This window comes from Ambystoma mexicanum, chromosome 9 (genome assembly GCF_040938575.1).
Source record: "Ambystoma mexicanum isolate Mex_15411 chromosome 9, UKY_AmexF1_1, whole genome shotgun sequence".
NCBI lineage: Eukaryota > Metazoa > Chordata > Amphibia > Caudata > Ambystomatidae > Ambystoma > Ambystoma mexicanum.
In genome coordinates this window covers 452,483,980-452,503,169 of record NC_090931.1, presented here as the reverse complement: position 1 = coordinate 452,503,169, position 19,190 = coordinate 452,483,980, and the positions used below count along the sequence as shown (strand labels likewise).

At 48.2% G+C, this 19,190-nt stretch overlaps 1 protein-coding gene across 1 annotated transcript in view; it reads right to left on the bottom strand.

The window, feature by feature from the left end:
- The window catches only part of LOC138488171 (DNA-directed RNA polymerase II subunit RPB11-a), a 39,836-nt gene extending 35,330 nt beyond the window's left edge, over positions 1 to 4,506 (bottom strand). The window contains exon 1 of the mRNA XM_069614958.1: positions 4,371 to 4,506. Coding sequence (XP_069471059.1) covers positions 4,371 to 4,423 — 53 coding nt within the window. The 5' untranslated portion in view covers positions 4,424 to 4,506. The remainder of the gene's footprint in view (positions 1 to 4,370) is intronic.
- Between the last annotated feature and the right edge of the window lie 14,684 nt (positions 4,507 to 19,190).

Genomic DNA, 19,190 nt, shown 5'->3' with positions numbered 1-19,190 from the left:
CTTGAAGGGGACATGGCCACTTCGGAACCAGCCAAGGTTCCTGGGACCAAAGCTCCAACAGAGAGGGGAACCAACTCCGGCGGGACCAGAACGGAGCTAACAACAACACAGTCACGGTCACCCTGGACACTGATGAGCCGAACCACCGAAGCGGAATAGGCGGAAAGGCATAAAGGAAACCCCAAGGCCACTGTACAGAGAGGGCGTCCCCGTCCCTCCCCCCCCAAGCCCCACTCGGCCTGAAACCGAGAGCAGAAGAGGGGAACTTTTGCTGTGGCCGGGGATGCAAACAGGTCTAGAACAGGGGTCCTGAATCTGACAGATCTCTGCAAAGACCTGGGCCGACAGGACCAGTTCCGCAGAGGAGTGAAACCGGCGTCTGAGAAGATCTGCTCGAACACTGTCCAGCCCCCTGATATGTGAGGCCACCAGAGACACCAGATGCGATTCCCCCCCAGGTGCATATCAGAGCAGCCAGAGCATTCAAGGAGCAGCCTGAACGCCTTTGGCGGTTGACATATGTCAAGGCTGTTGGATTGTCCTTTCGGACCAAAACCGCCCGACCATCTAGCAACCCCTCGAAGTACACCAGAGCTCGGAGAATGGCACACAACTCTCGCCAACTAGATGATCGACGGCTCTCCCCAGATCTCACAACCCTTGAGCTGAGAGGACCCCCAATGTAGACCCCCCCCCAACCCATTCCGCTGGCTTCGGTAGTAAGAGAGGCCACAGGAGGAAGGACCATGGACACCTCAGCCTGTACATTTGGAACCCCCATCCACCATAGCAGAGAGACCTGCAGCACTGGGGAGACTGAAATAAAAACTTCAAAATCTGAGACATCGGGAGCCAGTGGAAGAGAGGATAAAACACCAGGGGACATAACTGAAGACAGGCCCAAGGAACTAGGCAGACTAAAGGGAGATGAGGCAGGACAGCCTTCCGACAGGACTCCTCGACCAACCAATCGTCCAGGTAGGGAAAAAAACTGCACTCCCTGCACATGCAAATGCACCACCAGGGGAGTCACCAGCATGGAGAACACTCCGTGAGCCGATCGCACCCCGGACGGGAGCACTCAGAACCGAAAACGCAGTGATCTCATCCAATCCCCCCTGCACAACATCCAGAGTACTTTCTGCAAAGCCTCCACGTTGAAGCGTTCCGTCCGGACGAAGCAGTGCAGGGCCTCGAGACACATAAGCAGGTGACACATACTAGAAGGCATAGGGACCAGGAACACCAGCAAGTAGAAAACTTGAGCTCGAACAGGGAGAGGAACGGGCAAGACGGTAACCCAGAACAACAATTCGGAGAGAGCAGATCCAATTGCCAACTACTTGGTCCGTGCGCGGGGTACCAAAGTCTTAACCATGCAAACCTGGACAGAAGGAGACATGAACGTCAACTGATAACCCCCTCCGGAAGGAGCCCAGTACCCAGGAAGCCAAACCCCACCGGTCCCATACAGCTCCGAGAAGATAGAGACGAGGATACAGGGAAAACTGCCAGTCACTGCATTTGCACCAGGGAAAATCACAGGAGGTTGAAGCAGGCCTGCGCCGCAATATAACAGCATACTTGTAAGCCCACAAAAAGATCTGACCTATCAAAAGGAAGATACAGGACAGCCCGGTAGTCCAGCAGACCATGGCCCCCTCAGCCGACAGAGGAGCCACCAGGCTGGTGTCACTGGGCAGGGTACTGTCACCAAGTGGGGCAATGCAAGCCATCCCGGCTAGCAGACACCAAAGGCAACCCCATAGCTGGGGTATGCCTATACCGTAAAACTCACAGAAGGGACAGCCCCCTCCACCGGCACCAGGGGCTCCGAGAACCCCTTTAAGCACAGACATGTGTCAGAATCTGCCATATTACTTCTGAGAGGGGGCGTGAAAGCAACACGTCGGCACCGGAGGACCTAGGCCCTAAAAGAGACACTGGGAACCCCTTGCATAGCCGTCACTTCCATGATGCATTAGCAGTATCCATAATTCCATGCCAGACAAGGGAAAACAAATCCATCTCCTTTCTCAGTCCCCCGCGCAGTTCAGAGGAAGAGGACAGGACAAGGTGCCTGCGTACATGGCTGGCACAGACACAAAAACACACCACTAACTCGCCACCTGTATACACAGCACAGGACGAGAGGTGGCTTGAGCCCTGTATCATGTACCTGGTAGCCCCATTCTCTGTCGAGCCAATGGGTACCCCACCAGAAGGCATCAAGCAAGAGGGAAAAACTAGACAAAACAATCCCCTGGGCAACGTCGCATCAAACAGGAGGCATGTCATTGCACGGCCCCAACGGCAGGAGAATCAGGGCACAAACATTCACAAAGCCCCCCAACTCCTTGCTGCAACCAAGGCCCTGCAGGACCTGGGCCGTGATGTCCTCGCGCCGACCTACAAACTTGCAAAACACAACTGGGCGAGGCACCTGCCTCCGTAAGGCACACCAAGTAGCCAGCATGAATGGGACGCCAAGATGGCCATACCAGAAGGAGAGGCGAAAAACAGCAAGCACAGAGCCCTCGCCCCTCTCCTTACCTTCCCCCGGGCCCAGCAGGACCCGGGACACAATGCCCACGCTGCGGTCGGGAGCCCAGCAAAGAACTGAGCGAGGCAATCCCGCTCAACCGGGACCTCAAGCCCTGCAGGGGAACCAGGAGCAGCGCCGCACCCGAGGGAGCTGAAGGCCCCGCCAAACAGTCCCCACAGGGGGCCAGCAATCAGTGCCCCCTGGTCCCCGCACCGGAAGAAACAGTCCAACCTGCCAGAGGCAGGAAAAATTAAACTGAGCGACGTGGATGTGGGGGAGGAGTTATAGGGATTTAAAGAAATAGAAGAAGGTCCTGTGTTGGAGGCAGGGGCCTCATGAGGTAAGTACTTGGACGAGGAAAAGTCGACTTGGAGGTAATACCATAGCTCTCAAATGAATTTTACATTATGTCTGACTAAAATGCATTGTACTGGTCATACAAAGGATTGATGTTTACATGACATCCACCAAAGCCTTTACTTTGCTCCCAGCCCTGACAACAATTCTGGTATAGCCGGAATAATACAAGAGGTGAGGGGAGGAGAAAGGAGGGAGAGGAACAAAACAAGCGACTATCATACTTGGCCTGGCAGAGAGACGGTGTGGGGGAAAGGAGAACACAATTGTTGCTATCGTACTTAGTCCAAGGACAATTCAGATAGAGCAAGTGCAAAGAAGGGAGGGAGCGGGGAGAGGCAGCGACAACAGAGAGTAAAACTGTGAAAAGAGCAGAGAAGCAGAGGGAAGAGCGAACTACAGTTACAGAGATCAATAAAACAGTGTTGCAGGATACACAAAATGTAGACAGGGATTTCAGGAAGACGAAGGGCACAACATGAGGTGCGCACCAAAGTCAATCTGACAATGGGGTCAATCCAAGTATTGGCAACGGGTCGGAGATGGTAAACCACAGTGAGTCAAGACAACTCCTGCAATAGTAGGTGAAGGGGACCAGAAGGGGTTGCAGGGTACACACAAACACCTCACAGAAACCAGAGAGGGGGTGCGGATACACACACACACCTAACTGGGGACCAGAGGGGGGTGAAAGGTACACTCAAGCATTAGGGGGACCAGAGGGGCCGTGGAGGTATGACTCATACACAGCAGTGAAGCGAAATCTCCCTACGAAGTATATAAAGTTATGTGCCTGCTAACAGTAACTTGCAGACATGTTTGAACGGGGCAAGTCGACCCATGTACTTACTGCATTCTTATAAATGTACAATTGTGTAATCAAACGCCATAACGATTTGTTATGCCAATGCTTATGCGTACCTTCATATTTTTTAAATGCTAGTATTTTATTCATCTGCTAGTTAATTCTGAACAAACCCATGTACATTTCTGATACCCAGTGGCCACATAGCCAATGACTCCCAGCAGTACATCATTTAAATGAAGCAAATTAATTTGCAATATTGTTTTCAAAACTTATGCACAACAGAAATGGAATTATTCACGCAAAGAAAAGGCATAGAGAATCCGAAGGGGAACGTGTGCCATGCCCACGGAAAACTTTCTGTAAATGCTAATTAACTGCTGCCCCGCCGCCTTCCATCCAAATGATCCGTCGTCTATTTGGTTGTTCCCTGCGCCCTTCTCTCCCAAAACGCGCATCTTATTATCCCACCAGGGCCTGTACTTGCCTGCCGGTGTAACCTCAATGTTCGGGTTGCCTGCACTTCACTTGCCTGCCGGTGTAACCTCAATGTTCGGGTTGCCTGCTTCTGTAAGGAATCAGCAAGCATGACACGAGTGACGTCCCGTTCTGGTCCCTTCCTCCCTCCCCCTCCCGCTCCCACTCCCACTCCCACGCACTCACTTCTTCTCACCCTCGAACAGCAAGAAGGACTCAAAAGCTGGCGGAGCGTTCATCCTGAATATCCAAAAATGATAACACTCCACACAGTGCTAAAGCCTACCCCCCCCTTGAGACTCAACTATCAGAGTGCTTCCGGGGCACCATAGACATAAAGGAAATACTGAATTGCGACATCTAGTCACCGAGTTCCAATACATATTAGAACTCTGCAACTATTACGTTTTTTGGCATTTCCAACAGCCATCTTGGAAAGTACTGCGCTAACATAGTGGGATGGGTGCTGCTTTTTAGAAGTCGGATTTTACAACCGAAGAGCAGAAAACGATGGCTATTTTATTTATATTTTTTGCAAACAATTGACTTATATCCTACATACAGAGATTACAGCGCTGTTCCCAGAGATCATTGTTGGGGAGAGAAAGGGGAGGGTTTAAACAAGGGGCACACATAGGACTAGGGGAGGGGAGCTGCATAATTGGGATACAAACAAAAGTCAACAAGCCAAACTGTTTTAAGTAAAATATATTTCCCGTTATGTGTAAGGTAACATCCTAGTTCAGTAGGCTGAAGACAATAAAAGGTTTGCATGAGGGTAATCGACACCCAAAAAAGTAACACATCCAACGGTCGCAAAAAGGCGTTCAAAAGAAAACGTCCGAAGGCATTTCATCTTACAAGATTGTGTTAAACACATTTCACCATCCTTTGTTCCTGTAGTTTAAAATCAATGAATTAAAATAATGTATACGAAAAGAAATGAAAAGTCTTCATCACCACCCACTCTTAACCTTCATCAGGGACCTTCTAGGTCTAAGCCATAGCATCCTGAATTGGGCCTCAGCCACACTTATATGTTGCAACTCCAACATGACAAATTGGGTTGTTAAGTCCTGTCTCAGCCGAAGCGTCGGCGAGAGACAGGGATGCGGGGCCCCGCGCGGGAAGGCCTCACTTGCGCAGCTCCGGCAGGAGCATCAAGACACGGACACACTTGGCTGATGGTCGGCCCCGGAACTGCCTCTGCGGAGTGAGGGCGGGGCTTTTATTGGACGCCCTGCGTCACCGCGAAGCGGGACGCAAGGCGGACATAACATTCCTCCTTTATTTTAACTGAACAAAATAAAACATACATTTCTCAGCCAACGGGCTGCCCCCTTTTTTCGAGTCCCTTGGGGGGGATCATTTGCCACTCATAGTCTCTGAGCCTGGCTGGAGGCTTGGTGGCGGTTCTTAACCCATATCTTCCACCCCTGGAACTGGGCCCCAGTGTCCCCTCGGGCTGCTCACCTTCATTGTCCTGCTCGCCCGGTTCTGGTTCGCTCAGTAGTTCCTCGGCTCCTCCATTCATGCTTTCTCCGCCGTGCGGGTCCTCGGGCCTTCGTCCCGCGGCGGATCCTCTTCTTCTTCTGGGGGATACTTGCTGTCTGTCCACAATTTCCTTGGCACTGCCTTAAACCATGACGCATTTCTCGTCACCTGCCGTTGCCCCCTTTTTGCGGTTATCATCGTGCCTTGCCGTTTACTGATTGTCCACGGGCTGCGTCATAGCGGGTGCCCAGTTTGGATTTGGACGGATTCCTCACCATGACCACTTGATCGCCCACTCGGTGATCGGACTGCTTAGCCCGCCTCTTGATGCTCATCTGGGCGTTGACTCCTGTCCTTCTTGACTCGGTTCGCTCATTGTCGAGCGTGTCTGGGCTCCTGCTCGGGTGATGTGGTATTGAGGAGTTTATGATGGTGCCGAACAACAGGCCTGCCGGCGGTATGCAAATCGTGCTGTGCGGCGTGACCCTGTAGTTCCGCAGGAATCGGTAGAGATCGACCTGCCATGGGCTAGCGTTTACACGTGACAGGCGCAGTACCTTGTTAATCGTCCGCATGAAACGTTCCACGTCGCCGTTTGCCTGCGGCCATCTCAGCATGATGTGGTGATAGCGGATGTGGAGCTCTTTGAGGTATTGTTTGAACTCTTCCCCTTGGAACGCTGGGCCATTGTTGCTCCTGATTCTTCTCGGTAGTCCATGCGTCGAGAACATTTTTTCAATCACAGGTATGACCGCCTCCGTGGAGTTGACAATCTCGACTTCCGGGTACCAGGATTGATCGTCAATGGCTACCAGTAGGTAGAGGCCTTCCTTTAGTTTGCTGAAGTCTATGCTTATTGCGTCCCATCTGCCGGACCGTCACACTGTCGATTGGATGGGCTCCGGGTTGGGCGGAGGTCCTGTTATCTGGCATGGGACGCAGGTGCTTACCAGCCGCTTGACTTTATCGTCTATCTGGGGGAACCATACGCGGTGTTTGATCCGGGCTTTGGTTCGCACTATCCCTTGGTGGCCCTCGTGTGCCAATGCCACGATCTTGTCTTGAAGGCTCAGGGGGACGATGATCCGAGTTCTGCGGAGGATGAGTCCTTCTTCTGTGATGGAGAGGTCCTGCCGGATCATGAAGACCCCTGTGAGGAAGTCTTTTGGATCTGCTGTCTTGTTGTGGATGTTCCGTAGGAACGACCTCCATTCCCCTGAGATGATTGTGTCCTTTATCAGGTTGCAGCAGGGGTCCTTTTGTGTGGCCTCCACTATGTCGTCCAGGCTGATTGCTCATGGTGTGTATCACCTGGCAGATGTGTTCTTCTGTCTCCTCCGCCACGTGGATTTCTTTGGGTGTTGCCGCTCTCGGGTGTCTTGACAGGAAGCCTGTCGGGTTTCCACTGCCAGGTTGGTATGCCAGTTCGAAGTTATATTGTTGGAGGTGCAGTAGCCATTTGGCGATCCGGGCCGGAGGGTGAGAGGACGTGCCCGTGAATATGGGGAGCAGTGGTTTGTGGTCTGTATAAATTGTGAATTTTCGGCCGTACAGATATAGGTGGAAGTGTCAGCAACCCCATAGCACGGCTATTGCCTCTTTTTCGATGTTGGAGTATCGTTGCTCCGTCGTTGTTAGTGCCCGGGAGGCATAGGCAATCAGCCTCTGTTCACCGTTTTCATCACTTTTGTGAGGATGGCCCCTAGGCCCACGGGGCTTGCGTCCACGTACAGTTCAGTTGGAAGTGCTGTGTCGTAATAGGCCATCGTGGTGTCGGCTGACAGTGATGCTTTTATGTGCTCGAATGCCTCTTGGTAGGCAGGTCCCCACTCCCACTTTGTGCTGCGCTTTGTGAGTTCTCGAAGGGGCTCTGAGAGCGTGGCCAGATTTGGGATGAACCTCCCGCAGTAGGTGGCCATTCCTAGGAAACTGTGCACCTCAGTTGGCATGGTGGGAGGGTCGCAGCTTGGATGCCCTCCACTTTTTGTGAGTCCGCTGAGATGCCTGTGCTATTGAACGTGTATCCAAAGAATGATATCTCGTCCTTCAGGAATTCACATTTTTCTTTATGAATCGTCAGTCCTGCGCTTTATAACCTGCCAAGGAGCATGTGTTCCTCTCTGTTGCTGGCATGAATCAGAATGTCGTCGCTGACATTTAGGACCCCCGGTATGTCACGGATCACCTCCTGTATTGTTTGCTGGAAGACCTCGGCAGCCGAAGAGATTCCAAAACTCAGACGCTTGTACCTGCGTAGGCCAATGTGCATTGAGAAGGTTGTTATCTACCGGGAGTCCCGGTGTAGCTTCAACTGGTGATAGCCAGCGTTCAGGTCTACCTTGGAGAATATCCTGGACCCAGTAAGGTCTGCCACTATCTCGTCCAGTGTCGGGGTAATATGGCGCTCCCGCTTGATTGCTGCGTTTGGTAGGCGCATGTCTATGCATATTCTGACCTTGCCAGGTTGTTTTGGCTTCTTCGTGACCACCATGGGGGAGACCCAAGGCGTGGGTCCCGTCACTTCTTCGATTATGCCAGCTTTCTCCAGTGCCCTTAACTCTTTCTCCACTTGGTCGCGCATGTGGAACGGCAACCTTCTATGTCGTACTGCTCTTGGTTGGACTGACTCGTCAATGTGTAGTCTGTTTGATTTTCCCTTCAGGCATCCTATCCCCTTGAGTAGGTTGGGGTATTTTTCTAGCACATTCTCGACCTCTCGTGAGTCAGTCACTTCGCAGATGAATCTCACCAGCCCTAGGTCTTCAGCTGCATCTCCACTCAGGAGGCATTCGATGCCCGCATTCACCACATAGATTTTTGATTGTAGTGCCTTCTCGCCATGTTTGATGGTGGTGCGGAACCTGCCTACTATGGGTAGTGGGGTCTTGCACCTGTATGCAAATAGTAGCATGTCCGTCGCTTTCAGGTCAGGTTGGGGCTGGAGTGTCCTGAACGTGGTCAGTGGCATTACGTTTACTGAGGCCCCGGTGTCTATTGTCATCAGTACCTTCTGGTTCTGGATTGCCACCTGGCATTTTCGTCTTCTGATCTTCTTCCTTGGCGTGGCATTTCCATGGTTTGAGGGCTGACACCAGGTAGACTTTTCTCCCTTTCTTCCACTGTTCGTTCACAGAGTCTTGTTGGACACATGCTACGTCATCACCTTCTTCCTCCGTGGAGAAGTTCGTGGTTTCGATTTCCCGGGCGCTGGCCTGTTTCTTTTTCTTACCCCCACTCCTTTCCTGGGGTGCTTGCGGTGTCTGTTGCTGTGCGCCTGACGACCTGCACACCTTGGCATAATGATCTTTCCTGCCGCATGTGCCGCATGTGGTCCCCTGGGCTGGGCAGTTGTGTGTTCCGTGACGAGGCCCTCCGCACCACCCACATTCCGTGGGTCCCGGGGATTGGGGCTGCCATCTGGAGTGCGTGTAGTTTCCACCGGTCTCCTCCCTCGTAGGTTGGCAATTTGTGATCTGGGCCACAGTGGCCGATGTGAGGGCTAGCTGTAGTTTCTGAAGGGTTGTGCCCATGTGTGCTGCTCTGGCGTGAGCTAGTTCCCTCTGGCGGCCCAGCTCCAGGATTCGGGTCAGCGAAATGCCCTTCTCACTCAGTACCATCCTTCCCAGTTTTTCTGATTGGATACCGTTGATGAGCTGTCTTCGGATTTCCTTCTCGATGTCTGTGAACTCACACGATATTGCCAGCTTCCAGAGTCTGGTGTGGTATGCGTCTAGTGTCTCCTCTTCCAGCTGGACTACGAGAATATGAATGTCTCGTAGTCAGGGTTGAGCTGTGGGAGAAAATGGGCCGTGAGGGCATCCTTCGCTTGCTGGTAAACATCCAGGCCGTCATCTATTGTCAGAGAATTGAAGATGCGTAACACTTCATCCCCCACGTTCAACAATAGGTGTGACCTCATCTTTATTGCAGTGGTAATGTCCTTACACTCCATTGCCATCTCACACTTTTGTAGCGACAGTAGCCATCTTGGGCCAACCGATGATGGGTCAGTGTAGGGGTCAAAAGGATGGATCATCACTGAGGAGCCACCTTGTGGGCGGGTTTGCGGTGTGGACCCCGACAGGTTTGCAGCCAGTCTGGATGGCGTGCCGGGCCTGGGGGTGGATGTGCCGGTCGCCATGAATGGGCTTCACTTTGTCACGTGTGGGGGTCGATGTCTCACCTCAGCGTGCCCTTGTGATGGTCTTCGGCCTTCCTTGTATGTGTCCACGTGTGGGGCGAGAGTGGAGTGTCTTCTCCCCAGCCAGGATCCTGTAGCACAGTGTTGATGGCTCCTGGTGCCGTGCGCTGCGTGTTGGGGCTGATCCAGCGTTGTGAGTGGATCAGGAGAGGCTTATGAGGCCCATCAGCAAAGGAACAGCTTTTCAAAAAAAAAAAAAGATATATATTTTTTTTTGGGTGGGTGGGGGTTTGTGTGCCCCCCCACCGTGTTTCCAAAAATGTCGCTGTTGCCTGATGGTGCGATCAGCTGTTGTGGTTCACGTCTCTCGTCGCCAGTGTTAAGTCCTGTCTCAGCCGAAGCGTCGGCGAGAGATAGGGATAAGGGCCCCACGCGAGAAGGCCTCGCTTGCGCAGCCCCGGCAGGAGCATTCAAGACACGGACACACTTGGCTGATGGTCGGCCCCGGAACTGCCTCAGCGGAGCAGGGGCGGGGCTTTTATTGGACGCCTTGCGTCACCGCGCAGCGGGACGCAAGGCGGACATAACACGGGTCTTCCTTAAAGTGCCTACCCAGTGTTTTAAATAGATAACCCATAATAATGGTCCATCATCTTCATTATTTCAAGTTTAACAATAAAATGCCACGTCTTAAATAGGGTTTTTGGTGGATACCTCCCTTGTCTAAGATCTGTAATAAGTGTTATTAATACCCAACTTAATGATAATGTATTGGTATTTGTCCTTTATTCGATTTAAAAACATAAGGAGCAAAAAAATGTACATTAATAGTATTACAGAATAGTTAAAAACAACATGGACACAAAAAACCTCTTTACATCAAAAAAGGAATAAAATAAGAATCCTAAAATATCGAATACATCATTCAGATTACAATCAAAACAAACGAATAGAACTGCTTGAAAATAAGATCCAAATGGCACACAAAACTGTGGTCCAGTTACAGAGTATGTGAGGGTAGTCCTAAGAAGGTCAACTACATTCCTTCAAAGATGTGACCAAAGAATTCCTCCTTAACCATGCACGATGAATGTATTTTGACACACCATGTCCAGGTTTAAGGTAGATTTACAAAAACCCATGGCCTCAACAGTCATTCGAGCACCATGTAGAAAAAATAGAGGTTTAAGAAACCTGATTCTCAGGTCTTTTAGACCATCACAAATCAGCATAAAATGCTTTACATTCTCGTCCGCAGCTCCACATACCAAATAACTGGCCCCTGGTGCCTCTTTCCACTGGCTGGTGAACTTGCGTACTTTCAAACAAACCATGGCTTTGGTTTTACTTGTATTTATTTCCAGCCCCAAATCTTCACATTTATTTGCAAAACAGTGATGCACGTATGCCTGATGGAGTAGTTGATAAAAGGACACCATCGTCTGTAAAAAACAGAGCTGGAATTTTAATGTATTGTAAAGTGGTCTTGTATAGGGCATCTCAGAAATGTGTGGTGTCCCTGTGGTGTGTGGTTCTGCAAAAAACTGGGGAGTGGTTATAAGGGGGAAGCAAGGTGTGACACATGGTTCTCTGTGATTTGTGGCATTGATACTTGGGTATGGGCTGCATCTTGAGGCAAACATGGCTACATCTATCAGACAACAGTATTGGGACACCCTGAAAGCCTCTGTTAGGGAACAGGATGTGATAGAGTCAAAGATGTAGCAGGCAATGGGATGTGCTCTCCCCATGAGTGTAGGCTGCAGGGGAGGCAAGGATGACATATCCCTCTCACATTCCTGAGTGGAAGGGATACTAAATAATGTATCCCTTTCACCACCCAGAGCTCACAACAGACTTAGCAGGCGGACAAAAGGAGCCCCCACCTAGTTGCCTGATGTAAAGAACTCAGTGCACATGTTTTAAAAAACATAAAAACATGTACATTGTATATTGCACTGCTGAGGCTGCCTGGCCGCTGTTGACAGCTACGTTTCAAGCTGATCAATTCATCCTTTAATGTGTTCTGTCTTCTCTGTAGTAGTTTGAGTGTTCACTATAGCACAACTTACATGGCCGATAGTTACCTGCTCTTAGTCATTGTTTTATGCAGGCATGCAGCATACTTTTAATTTTTTTATTTTTTATTTCATTTAGTTTATACAAACTTTTTGAAAAGGATTTCTTGTCCTACCATACATCATATTAGAAAGGCAGAGAAGTGAAGAAGCACAGCCCGAAACTCTGCTTCACAGAGGCATTTCGCCCGTGATGGGACACCACCACCCGCCAAGACTCGAAGTCTCCTTCAGGCAGTTTAGTTTTGGTTCTCAACGTGCCGGTTCCTCTAGGTTGATTTCCATTGGCTAAGTTTCGCAGTTGTCTTATTCCAGCTTCTCTGCCCGTTCAGCACATCTCACTTCCCAACTTATTCCCGCACTACTCAGTTCAAGATGTTAGCATAATTTCTAATTTTTGTAGAAAGTTTGTTAGACCAAAAACATCTTTTTCTCTAGGGTTGGCAAGTTTTAACCACATCTCTTCTCCGCTTAAGGTGGTGTATAGTTTAACTGCTTGTCCCAAGTACAAGATTCTCATATCTTTCAGTCCAGAGCAGTATAACGTGAGATGCTTTAAAGTCTCCTGATTGTTGTTACAGAAGCGGCAGCTCAGTATCGCTGCCGGTTTTCGGAATCTCAAAGCCTGACTCACTCTCGTTTCAAATAGATTGAGTCTGAATTTCATGAGCATTTTCCTATGTCTGGCATTCAGGGTTTTCATCATATATTGCAGCAGCTTTTTACGATTTTTCCCTCCAATCGCTGCATCTTCCATCAGCTTTTGATGATTTCTGTCGTCTATTGTTGCGCACCAGTCTCGTTCCCATAGTTTTTTTTTAACATAGTTCGGGTTAGTTTTCAGTGTCTCATGGTCAGTGCCCAGTTCAGCAAGATGGTTTCCGCAAGCTTTGGCCCATTTTATCAGTAGGGATTCGGGATTTACTTTCATTGCATCCCATAGTATGTCAAACTGGGGTGTGCGGCTGTCAATGATTATTTTTCTGTATACATACAGCATGTTCCACATCACTCGTGCGTTCATGGATATCAGATTGAGTTTGTATCGCAAGCATGCTGGATATTCCCTTTTGTAGCTGCAGAAAACGCCTCCAATACTGATTTTCTAGTTGGGACCATAGGTTCGCAGATACTCCTAGTGCACTTTCTGCACCATAAATTAAAGTTGGTACAACTTTCTGGTTATAGTGGGCTAAGACCGGCAGCAAGGAGAACTTCCCATATTTTTTGTTTATGAGTACTTCCTGGCATGCTAGTTGTTTCCATTTTTGCTTAGTATTCTCAATCCAAGGGGCGTCATTTATGTTGCTGTTAATCCACATTCCAAGATATTTAACCTTTTTAACACAACTCAGTTTTTCATGATTCAGTCTCCATTTCCGCTAATTATTTTTAGCCTGTTTATTCGATCGTGTTAGGTCTTGGAGGATTATTACTTCAGACTTGGCAGGATTGATTCTTAGTTTATTTTTTAGCATGTACCCTTCAAGGGCTGTTAACTTCCTTGTTAGTCCAATTGGCGTAAGATCGAGCAGCACATGTCATCCGCATACAGCATCCAATTTACACTCATACCATTGATTTTAGGTGGGTGGCAAATTACGGTTCCAATGGATTCTCCGATATCTGATAGGAACAGTCCAAACAGGGTGGCCGCCAGCAGGCAGCCCTGCTTTACACCTTGTGTTGTCTTGATTGGCTCGCTGAGGGTTCCACCACAGTCCAGTCTGATCTTGATTTCAGTGTCAGTGTGGAGTTCTTTGATGGGATATAGCAGATTTTGTGGGCACTTCCATTTCCTCAGTTTATCCCAGAGCATTTCACGATCGATGGTGTCTAATGCGCTCGACAGATCGACAAATGCTATGTAGATTTTCTTGTTTTGTTGAATGGCTTCCATCTTTAGGAAATTTATGATGGTCAAATTCAAGCCACATCCGACACCTTTGACAAATCCTGTTTGTCGAGGATCGTATCTCTCTGATACTTGGATCCATTTTAAGAGTTGACCTTGTAGCTGTGTTGCGAAAATTTTCCCCACATCGTCCAGGAGTGCTATAGGACGCTAGTTCTTGGGGTCTGTGCGTTTGCCTTTTATGAAGATTGGTACGACAATGGCGTTCCACCAAGAGGAAGGGATCTTTCGCTTCTGCAAAATTGATGCAAATAGGGTATAACAGAAGTCAACCCAAAGACCTGGTTGTTGTTTTAGGATTTGATTCGTAAGCCCATCGGGTCCCAGTGCTCTCGACGTGCTGAGTCTTACGATATTTCTTTTTATATCCTCTTCATCGATTTTGATTGACCATTCGCTTCCTGGATCTGATGGTATGCCGGGATTTATGTCTTTGTTACAGAATGTTTCATAGTAGTATTCCACCCATTCTTTTTCAGACACCATATTATTTATGACAGCCCCTTGAGGTGTCGCGATATTGTTCAAATAATCCTAGAACACACTTGTATTTCTTTTTGCTAGAGTTTCCATCATTAATTCTGCGTCTCTTTGCAGCATAAAATGTTTGTGACTGATCAAACAATTTTTGTAGTGTTGTTTTAGTTGTTTTTCCTTACTCATATGATTTGGCTGGGCACTTTTTTTTAGCTTTCTTACTGCTTTTTTCAGCTCTTTTTTCCTGATGGCAATTTCACCATCCCATGCCTGTATTTTTCCGAAGTCAGGCTGCGATCTCGCAGTTTGCATCTCTCGGTACGCCTTTAGAGGAGTAGTATATTCAATTTTCTAGGCGTCTGGCATTTTCTTCATCGATTTTAGTAGTGATTTTACTTTGGTTATGTTTAGCCGCAGCCGATTACGACCAGGTACTACAACCAGATCCTTACAAGGGAAAACTGCTGTTTCTTTTGCTTGATTTACCTTCAGGTACAGTTTTAGCATCCAATGATCGCTTGACTCCATTTCAGTTATTTTTAGGGACACAATTTCACGTCTCATTCTTTCGGTGACAAACATATAGTTAATGGTTGATGCCAAATAAAGTACGCTGGGATATCTCTAGGGGCTTCTCCGTTCAGCATCTTTAGGTTCCGTGCTTTCATTTCATGTAGCCAAGCTGCCGCCGCTGAGTCACCAGGGGTCTTCCCATCATCCTGGTCGTTTTTAGTCATCTTTTGTAGGCAGTTTATGTTAAGATCGCCGCAAATCAAAATATTAGCCTCATTTTCGTTGTCCTTGATGTTACGGATCGTGTCCGAAATTAGCTCGATGAAGTTTTCAAGTTGCGTTGCAGCGTGTTGCCAATAGATGTTTATCAGTATCATCAGATTCTCAGCCTTTTCCAGATGCTCAGGAGTTTGATCTTGACTACTTGTATGTATGGCGACACGTTTTTGGTCTCTAGAATGCGTGCACCACTTTTGTTTTTAGTTAGGGTGAGCAACCCAGACATGGGACGACCTTTAGTCCCCTTTGTTGCTTGATTAAAAGCAATCTCAAAGCCATCTGCAGTCGGCATCTTCATTAATCACGTCTCTTGTAGACATAGAATTTCTATGTCTTCTAGTTCTTTCGGTATGTTGCCAAAGAGATGTACATGTCATATTGTATTCCAGGAGGCTATGCATATTTTTCCCGGTTCACCAGACTTTAAGCATTAGCTCTCCTTTCGACTGTTGATGGTTTTGGCGAACCAGGTCCAGTCATGTTCCTTACCAGAGGGAGAACAACACTTCGTGGCTCCCGTATCCGTTTTGGTGATTGTGATTTTAATCAGATCCTTTTCGGGGGCCCATCTTTCACTGTTGTTCTGTCTATTCGGTGCGTCAGTCTTGCAGACAGGTCTGCCTTCTCCAGCTTGGTTTATAGTGCTGTTAGATGTGGCATGTCACTGTTCTGATGATAAGTCACATTTCTTGGGCTGCTCCTGCCACTTTGATTCGCATATTTCGTTAATATCAAACCCTAAGGAGTTCAGGGTAGTGCACATGTTCAATAGCGAGTCTTGAATGATTTCCAATGCTATTTGCAAAATGACACAATCGTTTTTGTTTTCATCTTCAAATTCCACGATTTGAATGTCTTCAGAGACCAAAGTTCTTAATTGCTGTAAGTGGTGGAATAGCATCATCACATTTTTCCGGTTTAATATCAATCTGTCTTTTTCTTTCTCTATTCGCTCCAGCTGTAAGAGACATTTCCCCAGTTTTTTGTCATTTTGAGGTTGCCAATTTACGCCTTTGCTGGATGGTACATCAGCCTTTGCATCTGTCTGAGTTACCTCACTCTTGGGTTTATAGGAGTCAAAATGTATCTTTCGCACGGGTGAAGGGCGTTTGTATGTTTGTCACGAATTTGATTCGTGTTTTCTAGGCTCAATGCTCCTCATCTCTTTTCTTTCATTAGGAGTTTCTTTGTGCCTCACAGCGACCGTTAGGACTCATTTTGCCTCAAGAGTTAGAAATTCTTGCTCATCTTTCTTCGGGTCCGAGTTACGAGACACACGCTCCGAATCAATGCCTTCGTGATTCTGAGCAGCCGCAATTAGAGTTATTTTGGCCTCTAATGTGATAAACTTGGTTTGAAGTTCTCCCGTAGGTTTTGGGGCGGTGTCATCCTGTTTTCCCGGTTCGATGGTGATGCATCTTCGACCTCTGGATAAAGGTTCTCCACTTGCCAGACAGTTTTTTGAGGAAGAAGAGCTATAGGGTTGGGGGAGCATCTCATTTGATTCAGCATTGGCCATCAGCCTTCCTTCGCTCAGAGGCGGGCTAAGGAGTATGTTTATAGATGCACTTGATAGCGGAGGAGCCCCCTTTGTTTCAGTAACTGTGGTCTCGATCATTTCACTTGTATCCCCTTCACTGATTTCATATGTCGAGAGGTCTAGCAAATCCCCAGGGATACTGTCATCATCAACTATGGTAATTTATCTTACCGTGCTACCGTTTTTTTGCTCAGCAGCTGCAGGGCTCGTGCTGTTATGAGTACCAGAGTTTGCTTTCCCTCCACATATTTTATTACAAGTTGTGGTGATGCTAAAGCCTTTGATGTTCCTTAGAAAGTATCGCACATTCGATCTTTGTTGAGGTTTTCTTTTTTTCATGTTTTTCGATTTCTTCTCTACTGTTTGGTTACTTGCGCTGTTCTTTTTTACAGCCTCTGCTTACTGTTGATTGAAAATTGTGAACAGTTCTTCGGAGGCAGGTGAATCTAGGTTGCTCCGATTGTCTTAGGCCGATGGTAGGTCACTAGCATTACCCGGGTTACATAAGCCCCGTGTCTCCGGATAGCCTTCTGGGCTCGGCGTGTTGGCTGAAGTTGGAGATGGATTCTCCACAGCAACTTCAGAAGAGATCAGTTTCATGCCACTTTCATGGATACCCATATGAGATTGCTGAGGGCCAGGTTTCCTGGTACCTCCTGCATTCAGCGGTACTCCTATTAGTGATGTAGATGCCATCTTGTCTCCTGTTTCTCCGCAGGGGCAATCATCATTTTTCTTGTTTCGGTCAGATCCATTTGTATGGTTCGTTTTCTGTTTGCATTTTGTAGTTTGCCCTATTAAGGGTGAGTTAGAGGCATATACAACGCCACTGCTCTCGACCGGTGGGCTAGAATCCATGGCCCTGTTCATACTTGATGTTAATGATAGGTCTTTTGGGTTAGGGAGGGTGTTGGCGACTGCCAGCCTCCCACTCGGCGTACGGCTTTCATCATCCCCTTTGTTCAGTTGATCCAGCATCATAGGGTTTGCATTTTGCAGTTTCAGCAGAGCAATTGCTTCTCACGCAACTTCGGCAAATAGGCGCTTATCAGTCGTGCTGTTTTTAGTATGCTCTAATGTTATCTTTCCATTCGCCTCAGATCTCAAATGTTCACTTACTAGGGCTTGTTTGTTCATTGCCAATTCCTGCTCAATGTTTACCATTTTCGTGTTCAGCATAGATAATAGAGTTGTCTGGTCTTTAATATTCTCATTCAGTTGTTCATACAATTTCATGTATGGTGCCATAGATATGGTGTGGGCCGCCATTATCAATGTATTAGATCTTTGGTGATCTGGTTTGAAAGTTTGTGTGCCAAATTTTGTGTTAGATGTGTTTTTTTAAACTTTGGCCGAGGTAACAAGGATTTTTTCTTCCAAAGCGATCTGTTCCTTGTTGGCGATCCGGCTGAGCTCCAGGCGTCTGGTGACCGGGTCAGGTAGTGCTCAGCTGGTTTGTCATCCTGAGAGCACTGTGGTATCTTCTTCACATGTCTTTTTTGGGAATCCGTTATGTAATCTTCAGTTATAGTTCTAATCTTTTCCTTTTTCGCCATGGGTTGTAGCCACGGGTTTTGTTTCTCATCATATGTAGCATCCCCAGTTTGTGGTTGTAGTACATTCTTTTGGTTGATCTATTTGTGGCATGCTGTAGGCTCTTGTGAATTTTCGTCCACTTGTGGTTCCCCCAAGTTATCGTGCTGATACTGGCTTCCGATTCTTGCGTTTATTTCGATCAGGTCTTTCAAGACCTTATCTACTGCTGCAATCGAGCTATGTCGGTTAGGTCTCACAGCATTACAAATAGGCTTGTCTGGTTAGATGTTCGGATGCGCCCAGGTGGCACTCTGTGGTGCATTTGGTTCCGCACCGGCTATGGAATTTTCCTTCAGTAGATGGCAGACATCATCTGCTTCAGGTGCAGGGTTATCTTCCAAGTCATCCGACGCCGCATTATTTTGTTCCGCGAGCTGTGGTTCTCTGTGAGCAAGGCTAGAGTTTTGGCATATGTACTTATACTTGGATACAGCCAAAACCTCTAAATTGTCACAGACCAAGTCATTATTGAGGTCCTTGGCACACAGGGCTTGTGATGTTAGAGTCTGCAGCGTCTTAACAATTGGCATGCCGCCTGTTTCCTCATGAGCAAAGTCAAAAGCACTTTCATTTACAGCGACGCTGCCCCGGCTCTCCACATTTATTACATTCAGAAGGCTGGCGGGCGGGTCAGAGGCTGACACTTCAACTTCAACATTAGCAGAGCCTCTCATACACGTGGCTATATTCTTTCCATCCCTGACCCCGCCGTCCAGCACATTCATTGTTGGGGTTGGCGTCAGCACAGCAAGTACAGGGGAGTTACTAATCCGACATTCCTAAAAAATGTCAGAGTTCACGGAAGATGTGGAAAGACAGGTCCGTTTTCGGGACCCATGACAACTTCCCAGAGGGGTCGCGCGGGGCTCGATCACGTCACTGCCCCTGGCAGCCAGGAATCAGCGTTGTCGCCGTGTGAGCGGATGCACACCTCCATCTTCTCCAGAGTGCGGGAGGTGTAAGACTTCCTCGT